The following is an 18,505-nucleotide window of genomic DNA, read 5'->3' as shown; positions in this document are numbered from 1 at the left end:
CTTCAGCTTCACAGGTGCACTCTCTTCCCCAGTGAGGTTCCCAGGCACTGCCATTCACTTCTCAGATGGGAAATGAGCCCCAGCCCTCTCTCTGCACTCCCGAAAAAAACCACCAAGAGAGGAGCGAAATAAACAAACAAATCCTTCCCTCTCCTGGCTTGGCATCTGCTCACAGCCCTTCCATTATTAATTAGAGAAGCTGCCGGCATTATTAGCAACAAACCGCTCCTAATGAAGTTCAGAGCCGCAGATCCAGGAGGGGCTCCCAGACACTGCTTTTCAGAAACCTTAATTAAATTCACTGCCCGAAGGTGCTTTTGGCTGGGGTGCAGGCAGAGCAGTGAGGCTGCCTGGGCTGGGCACAGCCGTGCCGGTGGTGGGCCTTGGGGGGCAGGGTGCCAGCAGGAGAGGGACACCCCACTGTGCCACAGCTCCACGGTCCCCTCCGGATTTGGGGCCGAACAGAGGAATCAGCTGGGATGCAGTGCTGCAAAGGGGGTACTGCCTGGCCACCACAGGAAAGGCACAAGTGGATAGTTTAATTCATTAATTAAATTTACCAAGTGGCTGACGCTGAGGGTTCCCAGCGCTGCGTGGGGTCCCTTGCTGGGATGTCCTTAAGGGGCGGCCCTGTGCTTGTATACGCTTCGAAACCTGGGAAGGCAAGAGGCATGATGGGGTCTTGGGCCAAAGAACCATTTGTGGGTGGCCTCTCTCCCCCCAGGCCCCTGTCTGGGTAAATAACCTCACTGGGGAACCCCAGTGACCATCAAGATTTCCTCTAGCGAGATGGTGAAACCTTACCAAGCTGAGGTGATGTTCTCTTTGTCGTGTCCAGCGGGGGCTGTTCTGCACGGGCAGAGCTTGGAGATCTCACTGCTTTGCATTGGGGCTGGGGCAGTTTGTGTCTGGATACAGCTGTGGGAGAGGTCTTAGGAAAAGGATGCCTTTCACTCCAAACTTCAAAGGAAAAGAAATCCTTGCAGAAACCCTTTCTGCTGATTGCTCCCCTTTTGATGCAGGGTGGGCTGAGATAACACCTGCAAAGAGCAAGTGCAAAACCTGCCTAAAGCTGGATTTTGGCTCTCCATGCATCCTTTCCTTTCCCTGTCATCCTTCCTCTGAGCACGGCAATCTCCCTTCCCCCCGCCCAGATATTCCACCCTTTCTCTCTGGCCTTAAAGGCATTTATTACTGAGGAGTGTAAAAAGATTACTGTAAAATCGTTCTGTGTTACTGGGAAATCATTGCAACATTAGCTCAGTAATATTTTTTCATAAGTGTTTGCTATGTCTCTTCTCCAACATATTCAGGCTCTGCACACACATCCACACCCCCACAAATCCCACTGAAGCCAGGAGGCACTTGGCAGAGGACAGGAACACGGACCTGACCTGACACTCACCCCAGTTCCCTCCTTCCTGTGCTGGTGGACGAGGTTGCCATCTCTCAGCCAACTGGCTGCATCCTTGGACCCACGTGCAAGCACTCCCTATTCCAGCTTGTCCAAAGAGCACGGAAAACCCTGGCTGTCAGGGCACTCAGGCTGCCTCAACTCAAGGGGTTTTGCCAGCAGATGCTCATGGAAGATGCTGAATCTGGCAGGTCCTGGGACCAGTCATTTCGCTGAGTTTTTAGGGGAAGAAAAGATCCCTTTCCCTCCCACACTTGTAGTCCAGAGGTCTGGGCAAGAGACCCTGCTTCCCTGGGAGCAGGGAAGAAGGTGTCAGTGAGGAGAAGGAGCTGCCAAAGGAGTCGCAGAGCTGAGCAGGAGACAGTCAGTCCCACCGTGCTGCCCACAGAGAAGGACACTGACAATTCTGCAAATACCTTTAATGCACTTAGAATACACGGGAGGAAAAAAAATGTTTAGTGATTCACAAAAATATTACAAAAAGTCACGTGCAGGCGAAACACACCCAGCACTGCAATAACAATGTAAGAATTTACATTAGAAACTAATATAAAATATTTAAAAACCTCTGCTAGTTTAGCTTTCTGTTTGTTTTTTGTCTTTTATAAAAAAAAGGAGGAGGGGAGAGGGAAGAAAGGCCATCTACAAGGTACTGGTACACCGGCCACAGAAACACAGGCCCCTTCCAGCCCCGCTGGGAGTGTCCTGGGGCTCTTCCATCCACATGACCCCTGCATCTGCAGACCACACACACACCCACCCACACACCCACCCGCACACACCCCCACATGTACACGGCTGAAGTACAGAAAAGCTCACCCCAGGGCTGCAAGGGCAACCCCGGAGATCAGGGTTTGCTGTGGTCCCAGTCACCCATGTGTCCCCTGCCCTGGGAACCTTGCCTTTGCTCCCATTCAGCACACAAAACAAGCAGTGTCCCCAGCAAGAGGCAAAATCTCCATCCCTTTAAAAAAAGGGACAAGTTAGTGTATCCAGCCTGGGCTGGACAAGCGAAGGGTTTTGAAAGAGTAAACTTGGGTTTGGAGCATGACTGTGGCCATACTCCCAGTACCAGGACTACAGGGCCGGATGGGTGCAGGGAGCATCCCAGTGCTGGAGCCAGGACACCACTACAAGCCCCTAGCAGGATGCTGCCTGCTTCCATGGGGCTGCAGATTCCCACTCTGGGGAAAGCCAAAAGCCCAGAGCTCCCCAGCCTGTGATCAGTCCCGACCAGGACAACATGGCCACTCACACCCACCTCCCCTTCCTCAGCCCCTGTGTGTTTTGCATCCTGCTTGCTTCTGGAGGAAGACTGGCACAGGAGCCTCGTCACCAGCACCACAGAGCCCTTCTCTCCCGTCCTGCTCGAGGCATTGTCAACAAGCCGTGTTTGTGCAGGACCTACCGCACACGGTGACAGCTCGGTCCCTCCCACCCTCGCCGCCTGTGCGGTGCAGAGTTTCCGGAGCCGCACTTTCGCTGCAGTTGGGCCCCAGGGAAAGGAACAAAGGAGCCATTTTCATCTCCAGCCTCGTTGGGAGCGGAGGGAGAGGGCAAGAGAAAAGAACAGTGTTTGCAAAACACGACAATGGGCAGGAAATTTTCTTCTGGCTTTTCGAGGTTGGGTTTGTTTCTCTCTCTCTTCCTCTTTTTAAAGAGGGTAGGCACAGCAGCAGGACAGTTGAAAAACAACCAGGCCCTGGCCAGCCACATCTGCCATGTGCAGCCCTTCCTGGGCTGATGATCCTCTCCTGCTATCAGGGCTCCACAAGCCAAATGGTGAACGATGCTGTGGTCTTCCAGCAAGGGAAAGGGACGGGGCAGCCCCTTCACAGCAGACTAGAAATGACATTTGTGAACTGATGTGCCACTTATGATGATTTTATGGTCTGTCAGCGACTTCAGGGGAAACAGAATCATGGTAGAAATGAAGAGGTGGTGAAGCACGATACACGACAGGTTCACTGCCTGAGAGACAAGTCGATACGGGACCACGTTTAAAACACATTTGCAACCTCAGGCCTATTCTCCATTTGAAATTTTGGACTCATGTCAAACACAAGGGCCGGGTTTTTTTGAAAGAGGAGAGAACAAGCAGACACTGCACAACAGAAAAAATGTTATAAAAACAGTGGGTTGAAACAGAGCTTGTTAGGTCAAGAGACATAAACCCAGCTTTAAAATCTCAAGAGGTGAACCCCATAGGCAAATGTGGATTTTGAGATGGCTTTGGATACAGTCTTGCTGCTGTGCAGGCTGGCATTTATTAATAGGGACAGATGCGCAGAAAGGAATCTCGGTTGCCCGACAATTCGTCTGCCCTTGCAGCTTCACTCACAGGAAAAATTAAGGCACAATGTGTTCTCTCACAGGAGGGCAGTCACCCAGTCCCTGGGAGGTGGAAGGGCTCTCCTGGTGCTGGAACCCTTCCTCACCTGGCCAAGATGGAGTAGGGGCTGAAGCCCAAGACTCGATACAGTGGAGCCAGAAGGCACAAGGCCATGCTCTGGGCTAGGGGAAAACTGGACACACGGTCTAAGAGCTTCCTCTGGCCTGAAGCTTTTCTCCCCACCTGATGTGACGATGCCCTGCCCTGGCCAGGTACAAGCTGGCAAAGCAGGACATGGACTCTGGATGCCAACCTAGGAGGAGGGAAGAGCCAAGCATTGCTTTCAAGTGTTTTGGGTCTTTTTAAAAAATATTTCTACTGGTTCCAGATGAAAAACACCATAACCCTCACTTCTCCCAAGACCATTTGATGACCTGATGGTGTAATTTCAAAAGCCATCCAAGATCAACTGAATATTTAAAGTGAAGAGCTTCAGAATATAATTTCAAATCACTGTTGGCAATTCCATGTAGAGTAAAACCAATACACACCATCCTCAAAGAATTAGACACAGCAGGCACCATCTATCTAAGCCACTGAAAATATGGTTACAGCAGCTACAAGACTGACTGCTCTGCTCAGATCACACCCTACATACTTTAATACTGAAATTATACATTCCTTGTCCTGTTTTTAATCAGAAATTGAGAGAGAGAGAGTAGTCCTGGCTTTTAAGACTTCTCCTGTTTCAGAGTTGCTGTCACATGCTGGATTTTCAAGGTTCTTCATCTTTCCAAATATCTGAATTGACCTGCATCGCCAGATTTCTTCAAGAGAGAGAAACCCTGTACTCACTGCTTCTAAACTGCTTTCATTTCCATCCAGGTCACTGTCTTTAGCCAACACAAGCCCCACAGGTTTTGGTTCCATACAAACCTGCTTCAGGCCTTCTACACAATCATGAAAAAATCAGCACCAGTGGTCCTACCATCTCATCAGGATTGGGCTAGAAAAACACCACGGTATTTATTAATACTGATGACTTCCCTCTTTCAACTACTTGCTCACTAAAATACAAAAGTTTCTTTTCCATTTCATTCACACACAGACATGTCCTCTTGCCCCAAGATGAAAATATCCAAATTTCACATCTCATTTACTTGCCAGTAAGTAAGCCTTTGGCATGGTTGCAAACTTGATGTGAATTGTGAGGGGATGTCCTGTGGCTGGCCAGCTCTTCAGGATACTGAGTAACTGCAACTTTATTACTCTTAGATAAGTTGCTGAGATGCAGCGACATGACCAGGGAGCTTAAGGGCTGACTTTCACCAGGTTCTCATAGCTGCTCTAACAATAAGACACAGAATTCTATTTTAGCAATTATTTGTCTAATATTTCCCCCCTTACTTAAATAGGAAGATTTTACTTCCTTCCCTTCAAGCCTTCCCCCCTCAATTGTTATCTGGCTACCAGCAAAGATCTGTGAGAAAGTGTCTCAGAAATAGAGATTTCTGGCATGCCACCTGTTCATAACTCAAATACACGGAACTATATATAAATACATGACATGGAACAAAAATACACACATACACACACACAAGGATACTGGGTGGATTACCACATGCATTCAGCGTGCTCCCTCTGAAGTCAATGGAAACCCAGCCCAGAGCATCTGATGAGAGTAAATACAGTGAGGAAAACACTTGCATGAGAAAGGCAGAACTGGACCACAAGCCAGCTTGGAGGAGGTGCTTTCCCTGCATACAGCACCAGATCCCTGCCGTGAAGGCTCAAAGAGTTCACAGGGCACGAGGTCCCAAGCTTTCCAGATGCGTGTCAGAGCCCAGAGAGGGTCTGATGGACTTCTCTCTGCCCTGTGCTGATCTCTGCAGGAATAGCAACAATTGACCTTCCAAATGTCCCTTCTCCACCAAGATGTGGATTTTAAGCTCCTTTTAATGAGAGCTAGCATCTGGAAACAAGGAAGAGCAGCCAGCATCGTGGCAACAGGCCAGCTCTGCTGCAGCACCCCCAGCAAGCTCCTACAAGAGCATCCACGGGCTACTGTTGGATGGCTTTGGGAAAAAATTGTAGTTGCTGCCCTTGCCTTTTTACCACTGCCACAATTACCTGTTTGTCCATTATCTTGCGGTGGGACACTGGGGCACATGGTTTTTGAAGCTGGACCGGTAGGTTTTCATGGCACTTTCTCATCCACGCTGTCCCTTGCACATACATCTACAGTGCAGAAGGGATGCCTAGTGCTAACCAGGACAGTGAAAACTGGCCAAGAGATCCCATGGATGAATGCAGCCTGCCACAGCACAGAAATCACTCTGGCTGGCACATGCGGATATCTGAAAGTTTGTTCTTTCACAGCAGGATTTTAAGATGATCCTCTGAGTTCAGACAAAATGACAAACTCATTTACATGTAAATTGCTTTCATAGCTTTGCAGAAAGGAAGGTTCTGCAGAGCAGTGTTGGACCCTGCATTTGGCCTGCCTTAAATTATAATATAAAAACAATTATAATAATACAAATACTGCTTTGTACACAAAGCACGCCCTCCCCTGCAAACCCTGGCATGCTTCGGTAGGTCCTACAGCCCTCTAGTCAACAGTCACCCTCTCTGCACAGAGACACATTGAGTGACTTGCCTGAGGCCACAGAGGAATTCTGTAGCAAGTCCAAGGAAAGCTTTGTGGCTCCTAGCTCTGCTACTTGACCAACATTAACCAGCCTCAAATATATGCAGAAAACATCAAAGCTGACTGTGCTGGGAAGAAATTAAATCAGAAAACAAACAGAAAACCAACCCCAGGGTACTGTGAGGCCTCCTGGACTTTGCTGTTTGATATGGGAAGTTAAGTGTTAAAAGCTTTTGTTATACTTGTATTAGGATCACACAGCAACTGCGCATAAACCGCCAGTTATCTTGTAGGCAGAAAGGGGTGGAAGGAAAGCTGCACCTCCCCTGACAAGGGGTGAAGAGTTGTCACCAAAAGACAATGGGCAGAGGAAGGCTGGAGAATATGCATCAGAAACACCCTGCAGCAGCAGCAGCAGGGGGTAAAGCCTGCGGTGGTTTGCTGCAGGTATCCACAGGGCCAGCAGCTATGCAGAGACACAACCTGGCACTGCAGAGACAGGCTCCTCTGCACACTCTAAGGAGGAAGCCACAGGGATCTAGAGAGTGTCTTTTCAAACTGGTTTTGATGCTTTACAGTTCAAACACATCTGAAAGGAGGAAGGTCAGCAACAAGAGCCACCACAGCAAGGCTAGAGGGGAAAATGGAGCTGCACTAGGGCACAACCCTGCTGGAACAGGGAGAATAGATGGCTTCATTGAGGCTGAGACTCCTTTCTGCTGTGCCAGGGCAGCAGAGATCTCCACTTCATATGCTTTCAAGCAGCCCCCTGATCCTGCAGAGCTGCTGAAGTTGTCCCTGTGAACAAATCATCCTTTCTAGCTTCTCAAATTCTGTACAATAGCAAGGAAAAAATACTTGACAGTATCTCTTTAAAGATAAACACACTGTAAACAGGAGATCTCCCCCGCCCCGGTAGCTTTCTTCCTCCTGCTTGTGCAAAACCAGAGGTTGCGACCTTCCCTGGGGTTCAGGCACAAGGACAGGATGCACGAGAATAAAGTTGCCTCTGTTTGCAGTGATACCATAGCTAATAGCACCAAGACCAACACTTAAAACATGCCTAATTTGAGGGCAGGGAGGATCTGGATTTGTTTTTCTTGACTGAACTAGAAAGTTCATCTTTAAATCTGTTCAGCTTCAAGCATGTGAGCTTTTGGCCTCCTTTAAACAGGGGAAATACCATTCCGTTTCTAAAAAGAAAAAAAAATAGCACATGGAAGAACAGTTCTGCAGTCAGTAAAAGTTTGGCTAACAAAAGGACTCCAGAGTCACGTAAAGAACATTTAATCCATGGATTATAGGCTCGCACCTGGCAGAAATGTATGTGTAAATACAGGCGTGCAGAGCGTCTACACCCTGGGCTAAGGCAGAGGGGAGTTCTGCAGCTAGGAGAGAGAAAGGATTCTTACTACTAATTTTCATAGTTAAATATTTCTCACTCGCACTCACACATACGCAGGCTGCTCCCAGAGAGTTCAGCCTTGGGAAGGATAAAGGAAAGGGCTCAGTTCGGTCTGGGCTGGTGCTGAGTAGCTCCTCTTCTGTTTGCAGTGGTTGTGCAGCAAACTCTTTTTATTTGCAGGCAGAGTTTTTACTGCATTAATTATCCTGTGAGTCACTGGGTAATGGACAGTAACTTGGCTCTCCCAGTTGTTAGAATAGTGTAATTCAGCTCTAATGCAGTGGGTTGTCGAACACAGCATCTGGCAAGATGGAAACTTTCAGTTTCTTTTCAGGCCAGCTGTACTCCTTTGGAAGTTTAAACTGTAAGACAGTAAAGAGAACCAGTTAATGCATATCACTGCAATCTGCACAGAAAAAACAAAATTGTTGCAAAGGCAGGCAGCCCTATGTTATTATTATTTTTTAAAACAAGAGGCCACTAAGAAAACATTTCCCCATCAGTATGTTTTGGACAGCAGTGGACATTAGATAATGTGGCCTGTCTCAGCTGCCAAAGTAAAGTTCTGAGCTTTCAGCCCAAGCGCTGTTTATTTCGTCAGATGAATTTTGGAGGGTTTCTGCCCCCATCACTATTTCCCCTTCCCGACCTCTCAGAAAATTTGCAGAAGTGTCTTCCCTCCTATCTAACCATGAGCCTCTTCCTTCACCCAGCCCAGCCTCCAGAGCCCACATTTGCTTTAAAGGGAGTCTTAGGGCAGCTTTCAAACCCCTGCTCGGTCAGAGTGGAATGTAGGTGAGCCATCAGAGCTCTCTGGTGACAGGTAAACTGTGCTGCCCTGGCTGGGGAGAGCCAATGTGCCTGCACAGCATTCCTGCTGCAGTCCTTCCCACCTCTGGCACAAAGGCCTCACAGAGCCCTACAATGCCTTGTGCTCACACAGGCACTCAGCTGCTCAGGCTGTTTTGCAAACACTGGTTGAAGCACACAGAAGGGAGATTTTTTGCCCCAGTCTGGTTTACACAGCACTGTCTGTGGCCAATGTTTCCCAAACAAGACAAATCCACCGGTCCCATCCTGATGTCCCTGCTTGGGCTAGGAAGTCACCCCAACATCAACCCAAACACAACCAATTCAGGGACAGAGCTGCAAGGAGCCTTACCACCAACCCTTCTCACAAGCACATGACCAGTGCCCAAGCATTCACACAGGTCTCTCAAACACAGCTGTGGGGTGGGGGTGAAGATGTGGGGTGGAATCTCTTAGGCCACAAATCTGCCCCATCCACAGCTGAATGGCAACCAGTTCTGCATCTGCCACTGGCATTTTATGCAATTCCAGTGGCAACCTGAGGACCCAAAACGCATGGTGGGGGATAGCTCTGGAAGCCTATTTGCAGGCTCATTTTGTTTACAAAACTGTACTGCACCCAGTGTTGCACTGCCTTGCCCTGTTATATTCCCTGACACCCTGATGGGACTCCCAGGGAGGAATCTCGTGGGGACCCAACACCACCAGTGCCAATCTGGCCTGGAGGTGGCCAATTCAGAATGGTTGTGGATACAGTGGTCCTCTCCCAGGAGAGTCCTCAGAGCCAGGCCGGCAGCACCGTAGGCTTCCCAGGGCTGCTTGAATCAGAGAGCTGGTACAAGGGGACAGCGACTGGAAATCATCAGTCTTTATCCAATTACTTGTCTTTCTTCCCGTAAGCACCCTGTTTCTGATGGACACCAACACAGGCTCAGTGTGAGGTTCCTGCTAAAGGAGATCCCCTGCAGCTACCTGCTCCACAGCAAGGGTGTCTCTAACATGAATTTGCTCCTGACCTTGCTCCATGTGCAGCTGCCCATGAGGGTAACCTGCAGTTAGTATCCATTGACCTTAATGTGCTGGTGGTCCGTGGTCTGATCCACGATCTGGGGGCACAGCAGGAGGATTCTTCAGGATAGAGGCTACCACAAACTCCTGTTTGTTATCCTTTAGGAAACAAACAGCTCAAGTCCTATTTAAGTTTTTTTATAAACTCAAGCCCTGTGTATAGCTTGCCCCATGTAATCTACTGGCCCTGCACAGCCCAGGGAATTCTGAGTCACAGTCTAGGACATGTGAAAAACATGTAAAGATACTCAGACAGATTATTTCACTTAATTTCACTTAACACAGGTGGTTCTTTATGCAGCAAAGGAAAGAGTCCTCACAGTGCTTCATTCTATCACATGAACACCATCAGCAACAGGCAGGGCTGCTGAGGAATGCTTTCAGTTGGCCCGACCCGGATCCTGCAAGTTACAAATCCTTGGAGGAATCTGGATGCTGAAAGATCACATTTCATCTCAAGTATTTTCCTTTTTATAAACAGCAGTGGTTCCAAAGCAATCCTCTTGGAGAAGTCATCCTTTGCATTTGTTTGTTTTTCACTTTTTAGTTCAGCAAAGTCACAGTGAGTGGGAACCAAACACCCTGTCGCTGTGCCAGGAGCTGCCATGCTCTCTGCCTCAATGGACAGTGAAGGAACATGAGCCATCCAAAGCCTTCACTAAAGGGCCTTCAAACCAAAGTGCTCCTGGGCTTCCATGTCACTAGCAAAAATGAGCTTTGGATTAGGTTTAACTGGATAAAAGCTGGCCTGAGAGTCACTGCACAGCCAGCAGTATGCTCCCCTCACTCACACAGTGAGGAACACTGGCATTAAGTCAACTCTGGATTAAATAATTAGAGCCCTGAGATTTTCCTGGGGGGAGGGGAGCAGAGCAAGGGATGGGAGGGCTGTTCTACAAGCCAAGGAAAGTTTCTTTAGAGTCTGCAGGGAGCTGTAAAAAATGGGATTAAAAATATTACATGTCATTTCTGCCACTGATCTTTGAAGTCAAGCAGAATATTTATATGGCATGCATGGGAGACGGGGTGTTAAATGTTCCCCAGGAAGAGATCACATGGCAGTGGGAAGTTTAGTACCAGCTTTATAAAGCCCCCCTGGCTGTTGCTGTAATGCTTCCAGACCGGTGATGGTCCTTCACACATGGTGCAGGGCCAGCAGGTGAAGGCCAAGTAGCAGATGTGAAACAGCCCTGCCTGCTTACCACTGCAAACCCACTAAAGGAGGCCCATACAACAGACTGTTCAAAAGTATATGTGCTACCACCACTTTCAGCCTTTCTGAAAGCAGGGAAGGTGATGTGCTAGGGGCTGCTGGTAAGGACTACATCTATGCATGGCAAGGAGGAAAGCCTGCCACCTGGCCCAGGGGCTGCACAGCTTTCATTTGGGGTGCTCAGATACTACGCTGGAAAAGATGCTGATGGAAATCAAAACACAGAGTCTCTCTTAATACCTATCCCTGTCTTGTATTTCTTGCAATCCCTTCTCTCAGTGCCTCAGTAGTTCACAGCAGATGTGAAGGCTTAGCATGGCCTCAACTCTATGGATGGGGCAGGGGTGCAGCCTGCAGGCTGAGGGGAGGATCAAAGACAAGCTGCCGATGGGCTGAGCTCTCTGGGACTGTACATGGAAGATACAGGAATGATGCAGTCTTACTTCCTCTGGAGAATTCAGATCTTCTAAATCTTCCAGCATTCTCTCTACGAACTCTTCGGTCAATAGGATCTGCAAAGGAAATACAGTATTTTATGCTTTACACTCTTAGTTTTAGCTAATTGCAAGGAACAGCATGATTTCTGCACGGAGCAGACTGTCCCAACTCACTGCTTCCTCTATGTCCTTCTTTACCGCAATACAAAGGTTTGAGGGCAAGGAGCTCCTAACTTTGTCTTCCACCCCAACCACTAAAAAAATGTTGAAATTACACAGCAATCTTTTTTGACCCTCAATTATCTCCCTCAGTCTAAAATTAGAGGCTCGGCTTTAGACAGAAAGAGTGGGGAAGGAGGAAAAAGGGTCAAGATAACAACTGTTGGAGAGACAGTGGGAGACAGCCACTTTCATCTGATCCATTGAAGTCAAGCTCACAGTTTAATCAGCAAATAGCAGCACAGGAAGAGGCAGAGATCCATAGAGAGCTGGTGCTCTGGGCATGGGGAAGGGCCTGACCCCACCGCAGCACATTGTTCACATGAACCGTATGGGAAGTGCTCCCAGAGGTGCCCATGCAAGGCACCCCCATATTGTGATGGCACATGCCCATCCTGCATGCCTGTGCTGGGAAAGCTTTTAGCTCATCTCAGAGCCAGGCTGGCAAGCATGAAGCAGTCCAAGAAAAGAGCTGCTGTCAAGCCAAAAGTCCTGGATGAGGACCACGACCCCAGCTCCATGGAGTACCCCAAGTCACGGAAACCAGAGACATCATGGGGGAAATCAGCCCTGGGAATTCAAGCAGAGGAACTCCCACCCTCTTTAAAAAAATATGTGATAGGCAAAAGCAAACACATCCTGCCCTCTTCACAAGAGCTGCAAAGGCCAGAGCTCCAGGCAGGACAGCTGGTTTGGCACAGGAGCAGAGACGGCCGTGCAGGACCAGGCAAACATCCCTACGCAGTGAGGGGGCCTTGGAGCAGCATTCCTGGGAGTTAGGTTGCAGCAGCATCCAGTGGATTATTATTTCCATTTTAGCCTACAGGTTTGTTTCTTTCGCTCTGCTCCTCCTTTCCTTCCTCTGGTCCACCCTTTCCTCCTCTCTGGCATTATTTTCCATCCAGAAGAGCCCACCATTCCCATGCCCCCTTTCTCACCCTTCCTCTCCCTGTTCTTCCCAGCCATGAGCCCTGTCCTCCAGAGAAGGGACTGTTCTAGCACCAAACAGTGGTGGAGCTAAGTAGCCAGTTGCACTGTTCTCCAACTCACATCTGGAAGAGAGGCAGCCAGGCTGTCCCACTGCAGGAAGCCCACCTCCTGTGCCCACTGGCTACTTAGGGCCAGTAACACCAGTGGAGAGTGAGTGACTGCCAGGATGCCATGGGCAAGGACGTCTCCCCTCAACATTGCCACACTGCTGCTACTACACACAGATTTCCTGGGGGATGATGGAACCACAACATCCCCTCTCCACTACATTCCCCTCTTCACTTAGCTTCAACCTGCAGCAGGCTCCAGGCCAGGGTTTATGACCAAGCTGCTCAGCATGAATACAGGCACCTTTACCAGGCCTTTCTGATCATACCTCGAGCCTGAAAAGCTCTGCTTCAGCTTGGAGCCAGCAGCTTGCTGCTTTGGACAGAACTCTGCAACCTGGCACCAATCTGCAGACTGGCAAGCTGAGGAACATTGCACCGAAACACGCAGTGCCACCGCAAACTGCTGCAGTCTCCTTGCAGGGCCTGCAACTCTTCTGCCTCTTGAACTGGAGACGCTCATTTGCTGACTGCTTGCAGGAGAAGGGAGAAGTCTGTCCCTGTTGGAGGCAGGAGGGCAACCTGATCACTCAGCTCAGGAGGAAGGGCTGGGTGGGGAGCTGGGGCTCTGCACCGAGAGGATCACTTTCTGCGGAGGTGCAGTCTGCAGTGGGGTGAGGGAATGAAAACTATTTGGCAGACATCAAAATCTACAGAACAGCCGGAAAAAGGAGGAGGAATTGGTATTCACAGCAATCAGGCCAGGAGGAAATGAATATTCAGCCATCCACGGATGAGCAAAAATGCCAGAGGTTGGGATGGGTGAGAGAACAGGAATGAGGAGCTGCAGCTTTGGCAGGGAGACTAGAAGTCAAGCACAGCAGGAAGACCCCTGGGCACTCCCAAGGTGCCACAGGCAGGAGAGAAATGGGAGCCACGTGTGCAAGGCAGCCAGCTGCTCTGAGGCTGTAGGAAGACAAGACAGGGTATGCAGGGGTAAACAGAAAAGAGTGGAGAGAATGAAGGAGGGGACAGGTCAGGTCTTGGCTAAGGACAAACCTACATGGAGTACTGTGCCTAGCACCGAAAATGGGGTATGATTCCTTAAGATGGCTGAGCCTGTCTACAGCTCATTGCCCTCTCTCATGAATTTTGGTAATCCAGCTGAAATAGAAGCACAAATTCCACTGAGGCACTGAGCTGAACTGGCTCCCTGAAAGGTCTGACAAGTGGAGCGAGACAGGAGACCACAGCTCAGCTCAGCTGCACTTGGGGGCTCAAAGCAATGGCAGCCTGCTCTGTGCAGCACGTGAGAAAAGATTGCAGTGCCTTCTGCAAGCCCTGCGTGGACAGCTAACTTTGGTGGTCAGCAGGTGTCACAGGTTGCAGTGACAAACTGCTGCAGTGACATTCACACACACAGTGTGTGTCTCAGAGCCTGTCCTTAACAGTCCAAGTCAGAAAAAAACCCACCCCAAATGGTACTACCTCACACTGCTGGGGAGATCTGCCTTCCTTCCTGCAGAAGAAAGGACACTCCAAAGTGCAGGTGTAACCAAATGTACCAGCAGCCACGTCCTACAACACAGGAAACTGGCACTCTTGAGGTTCTCCCGAGCATGCAGGGGGAAGGCATGTGCCAGCAGGACACCAGCTGCTTTAGAGGGCTCGGAAGCAAGAAGTATTGTCATCCTGGATTCGCGTCTAGACAAGATTTCTCCTGTTAGAAGTAGCCCAATCAAAACGGCCCAAGAGCACTAATGCCTGTGCTCATACATAGATCAGGCTGCCACCCCCACCTGCAATTAGCTAAACCACCGTTGTGCTGGTGAGTGAGTCTTATGGACAAGGCTGAAAATAAATCCAATCCTGTCACAGCACCCCTCACTCACAATATTTCACATTTCCAGTTCTTGTAGCATGCCTGCTCCTGCACAGTATGATACCCCATTACATTAACACACACACACACGCTGTATGTGCATGATATTAAAGGTGACATTCCCAGCAAATAAACATGACAGACTGCCATTGCTCTAGGCACCTAATTTAATTTCCTCTGGGATTTAAACCTTAGAAGCTCAAATTAAACAAATAGGCCTCACTCACTTTATACTTCAGAACTGAATCTGAGTTTTCCTCTGATGCTGTTGACTGATCTTATCAACAGGACACTACACAGAGATCACAATGATGAAGCAGCTTATTCCCTTCCCAAAGGAAAACAGAGCCCCAGTGTTGTGCTGCAGCCATGGGAAAAGCCAACACAATCTGGAGGGCAAACGAAGCCATCCCATGTGCACTGAGCAAGCCTCTTCTCCCATGAAATCTCTCAGCTGGTGCTGAGGAAGCAAAGGAGCAGTCCCAAGCAGGTGTCCTGGGTGCTGCAGCAGCCCAGTCTCGCAGCACTGTGTTTTCACAGCCCTGTGCAAACAGCCAGCCTGCCAGAGCTGGTCACAGGGTGCAGCTCAGCCTGTGCAATGGCTGTTTGCAGTATGAACAGTGAATGGCCCTGCCAGCCAGCTGCGGGTACCTGAAACAACTCCTTGGGTGCTGCACAGTCCTGCTCGCACCAGGATCTCCCAGACCTGACCTAGAGAGGCCTGGACATGTGCTAAAACATTGCCAGTAGATCTGGATTCCATTTGCTCTGTGTTTTGTGGCACTGAGTCATGCTACAGATGTTCGGAAGATGACAACAGCCAGAAGATAAGTCCCTGTTTTCTATCACAGGTACCTACCGCACAACTGAAGTACAAAGTTTGGGTTCTCACCACTTCACTAACAGCTGCAAAAGTCCAGACATGTTCAGAACACCAGGCTAGGCTGTCTCATTCAGGTGGATGTGCTCAGGGAACACATGCTGTCTCCCTCTCGTGGCAAGTCTCACCTGAGCTTGCTGAAATTTATTCACAGGGCTCACCTACGGGTCACCTGAAGGAGTTTGTGTTGAAGCTTTCATACCCACATCTGGCTGAGAAATCTGTATCATGACTTGTTACAGGTCATATGAAAACGGATGAAATCTAAAAGTGTACACAAGATTACGGGGCTCCAGATGAGTTTGGCTGACTTTGAAAGCACCTGGTGCTTAGTAAAATATTAAAGACTTTATAGTCAGCTTAAAGGTACCACCCCACAGTTAACACCCCATCTCTCACTACGGGGTTCAACACTGCCATGAGGGATTGACATTCTCAGCTCAGGAAAGGCTCCTGGGGACAGAGGTCACACCAATGCTGAATGCCTGGCACAGCTGGCAAGACTTTGATCAAGGAAGACTCTCAGAGGCTGAGCTAGGAATCAAGCTGCACCTCTGCCCAACTTAAGGAAACATGCTTTGCCCAGGGCAAGACCCAGCAAATGGCCCAGCTACACTGAAGCAGAAGCTTTTACTGATAATACTCAATTTTCTTGCCTGCCTAGGAAAAAAACCAAACAATCACATATTTTGCCCTAGTGCTCTGTTTGCATTAAACACTGCAAGTTGCTTTTCTAGCAGGTTTGTCAAAGAAAGGAAACCATGTTTTATTAGTTCTGGACTTAGTACAGTGCTGGCCTGTATGTCCAGCCAGAGAAGGTGAGGACACATTGCAATAAACCCCTATGTAAACCACACCAACCCTTGTAAGAAACTGTTCATCCATTGGGTGCTATGTCTCGAACAGGTGGAACAGTTGTATCCTAAGCCAAATCATCTGTTACATCTGCAAATATCCAGCAACTTTTATGAGACCTTTGCTCTGAAAATGTTTCAGCTTAATTCTTGTTGTCAGCATAGTAAAATGTTAAGCCTTTCCCAGTGAAATTTTCACCAATAAAATCCTCTGATGGGGGGACTGTGTTGTGCCACAGGCACCCCCCAGCCCACCTCTCTGCTCTCTCCTTGACGTGGCTTCTTTGCACTGCTTTACTCATGCTGCAGGGCAGAGGTCTTGTCACCTTGTTCTATGTCAGGCCAGCCCTGACACTGTCTGAAAAGGCCACCTTGCTGCCTGAATCTACCACAGCTCTCACTACAGCCTCAAAGGTACCAGCATTGCAACAAACACCTCTGATGGGAAATTCCACTGCTGCTCTTGCAGGAGATTCACAACCCCCCTTGTAAAAGAGAAATATCCACTCACAGATGCCTCAGGGACCCTATTGCTTCACACCATGATGTTACAATCCCAGGAGAGGAAATATAGGATGACACTGAAAGATTTTGACCTTGTGGGATCTTTTCATGACATTCTCAGTCACAAGATTGATCCCGAGGACCTGAGCTCCTTAGAGCCCAGACTGATGAGATCTATCGTGCAGACAAGGCTTCAATACATAAAATTTGGCTCAGCTGGGGAAAGGGCTGGCAAGGAAGCCAAGACAACAGGCAAATCCAATTCTTTCAGAGAGAAAAAGCAAAGGAAGAACAGACATTTCAAGGAATGCACTAAGTGGGTGGAAGACAACCTACACAAAGTAGCCAAAATCAAAGTCTCCTTTGAATGGCAAGGGAGGGGTATTAGGTGGCAGGATAGACAGTCAGTCAGATTAAGAAGGATGAAAGAACCTGACTCATCCAAAACTAGCCTGGACAAAGTACTAGAGAACATGCTGCAGGAGAGTTGACATTGGGAGGATCATCATGTTCTAACGGTGCCTTTCTACCCCAGATGAAATGTCTCATTCAGCTGTGAGGGAGAAGAACACAATGGGATAATGCAATAAGATTTTGGGGAGTGTTTGGGGCACACAATAAACTTACTGGAAAACTGCTAGCTTAGATTTCTAAGACCTGCTCAAGAATTTGAGGGAAGACACTCAAAACATTCTGAAAAATAATTTCATGAGTAGACACATAAAACTGCTTTGGAGAAGAGCAGGCTGTAGTTGTACACAACTCAAACCAGCTTGTGGGTGTTCTTAAACTCGCCACGCTAGGAGTAACATATCTATTCAAGTGTGGGGACACCAACAATCAAGCCTATGTCTTCAAGAGACAACATGACCCATAGCTACCACTTACAAGTGAGCATCTTCAGCATCAGAGTAGTGCTTTCAAATGTTGCTTTGAACCTCTGTTGCTGCCATTATGCCAATATGCATAAATGATTTAACATGTGGTCGAGCAGAGAGAAGAACCAGATGTGCTCATTTCCAGGGGAATGTCCTGACTCTACCGGAACAAAGTCATTCTCTTGTGCACTCTGTCTCTGTGACTAATTCAGTGTTTTATATGATGTGGAACAACTCCAATTGGAAGAGCTGAGGAAGAACCAAAATACCCTATAGCTGTGGTGCCCATAAAGCAAAGAAGTAGAAATAGGGGTTCAAATTAAAGAAAATAAATAAAATATGAGTTTCTCATATCCTATGCAAGCATTATATCCCTTAAATATTGATTTGAGAAGGCAAACTTCTAATACCTCCAGCCCTATTCTGCAAAACCAGATTTTTTTTTCTGTGTTTATTGAAGAAAACTTTCTTATTTCTTATTTCTGGTTTCATTCAACATAAAAGGATTTTATTTCAGCTTTTGGTCTCTTTAAGGCTTTTGTTTCAGCAAGAAAAACTGAAAATATTTAAAGATTGGGCTCAGTCTGATCTTCTTTCCCAGATTTTTCACTTAGGTTGCCAAACCAAAAGAATGGATCGTCCCCCATGACCCTGCTCACAGTAATCCCCTCTCTGCTGTGACTGCCAGCATAGATAGCACATGTTGATAGCTCCTGCATGCTGGATGCTTCCCACGGCTTCCATGTACCTATCCTGCCTACAGGCACATTTAACATTTTCTATGAAAGGTTTGACCTTGCTGTCCTAAGCCTCGACTTATTTTTCCATGCTGGATGCCTTGTTTTTAATTTTTTTTCTCAGGATTTTTAGGGAAAAAGGAATCGAGAGAGGTATTTTGGAAAAAGTGTATTTTGACAGTACT

At 48.2% G+C, this 18,505-nt stretch overlaps 1 protein-coding gene across 2 annotated transcripts in view; it reads right to left on the bottom strand.

The window, feature by feature from the left end:
- Positions 1 to 1,817: 1,817 nt before the first annotated feature.
- Positions 1,818 to 18,505, bottom strand: part of SUFU (SUFU negative regulator of hedgehog signaling) — an 88,515-nt gene continuing 71,827 nt past the window's right edge. For both annotated transcript variants that reach the window (XM_038140358.1, XM_038140360.1), the window contains exons 11-12: positions 11,336 to 11,404; positions 1,818 to 8,163 (exon numbers count right to left, since the gene is read on the bottom strand). In XM_038140358.1, the coding sequence (XP_037996286.1) occupies positions 8,074 to 8,163; positions 11,336 to 11,404 (159 nt within the window). In that variant the 3' untranslated portion in view covers positions 1,818 to 8,073. The remainder of the gene's footprint in view (positions 8,164 to 11,335; positions 11,405 to 18,505) is intronic.

Source organism: Motacilla alba, chromosome 6 (genome assembly GCF_015832195.1).
Source record: "Motacilla alba alba isolate MOTALB_02 chromosome 6, Motacilla_alba_V1.0_pri, whole genome shotgun sequence".
NCBI classification, from domain to species: domain Eukaryota; kingdom Metazoa; phylum Chordata; class Aves; order Passeriformes; family Motacillidae; genus Motacilla; species Motacilla alba.
Note: the sequence above shows the minus strand (reverse complement) of the source record. Positions and strands in the feature narration are given on the sequence as shown.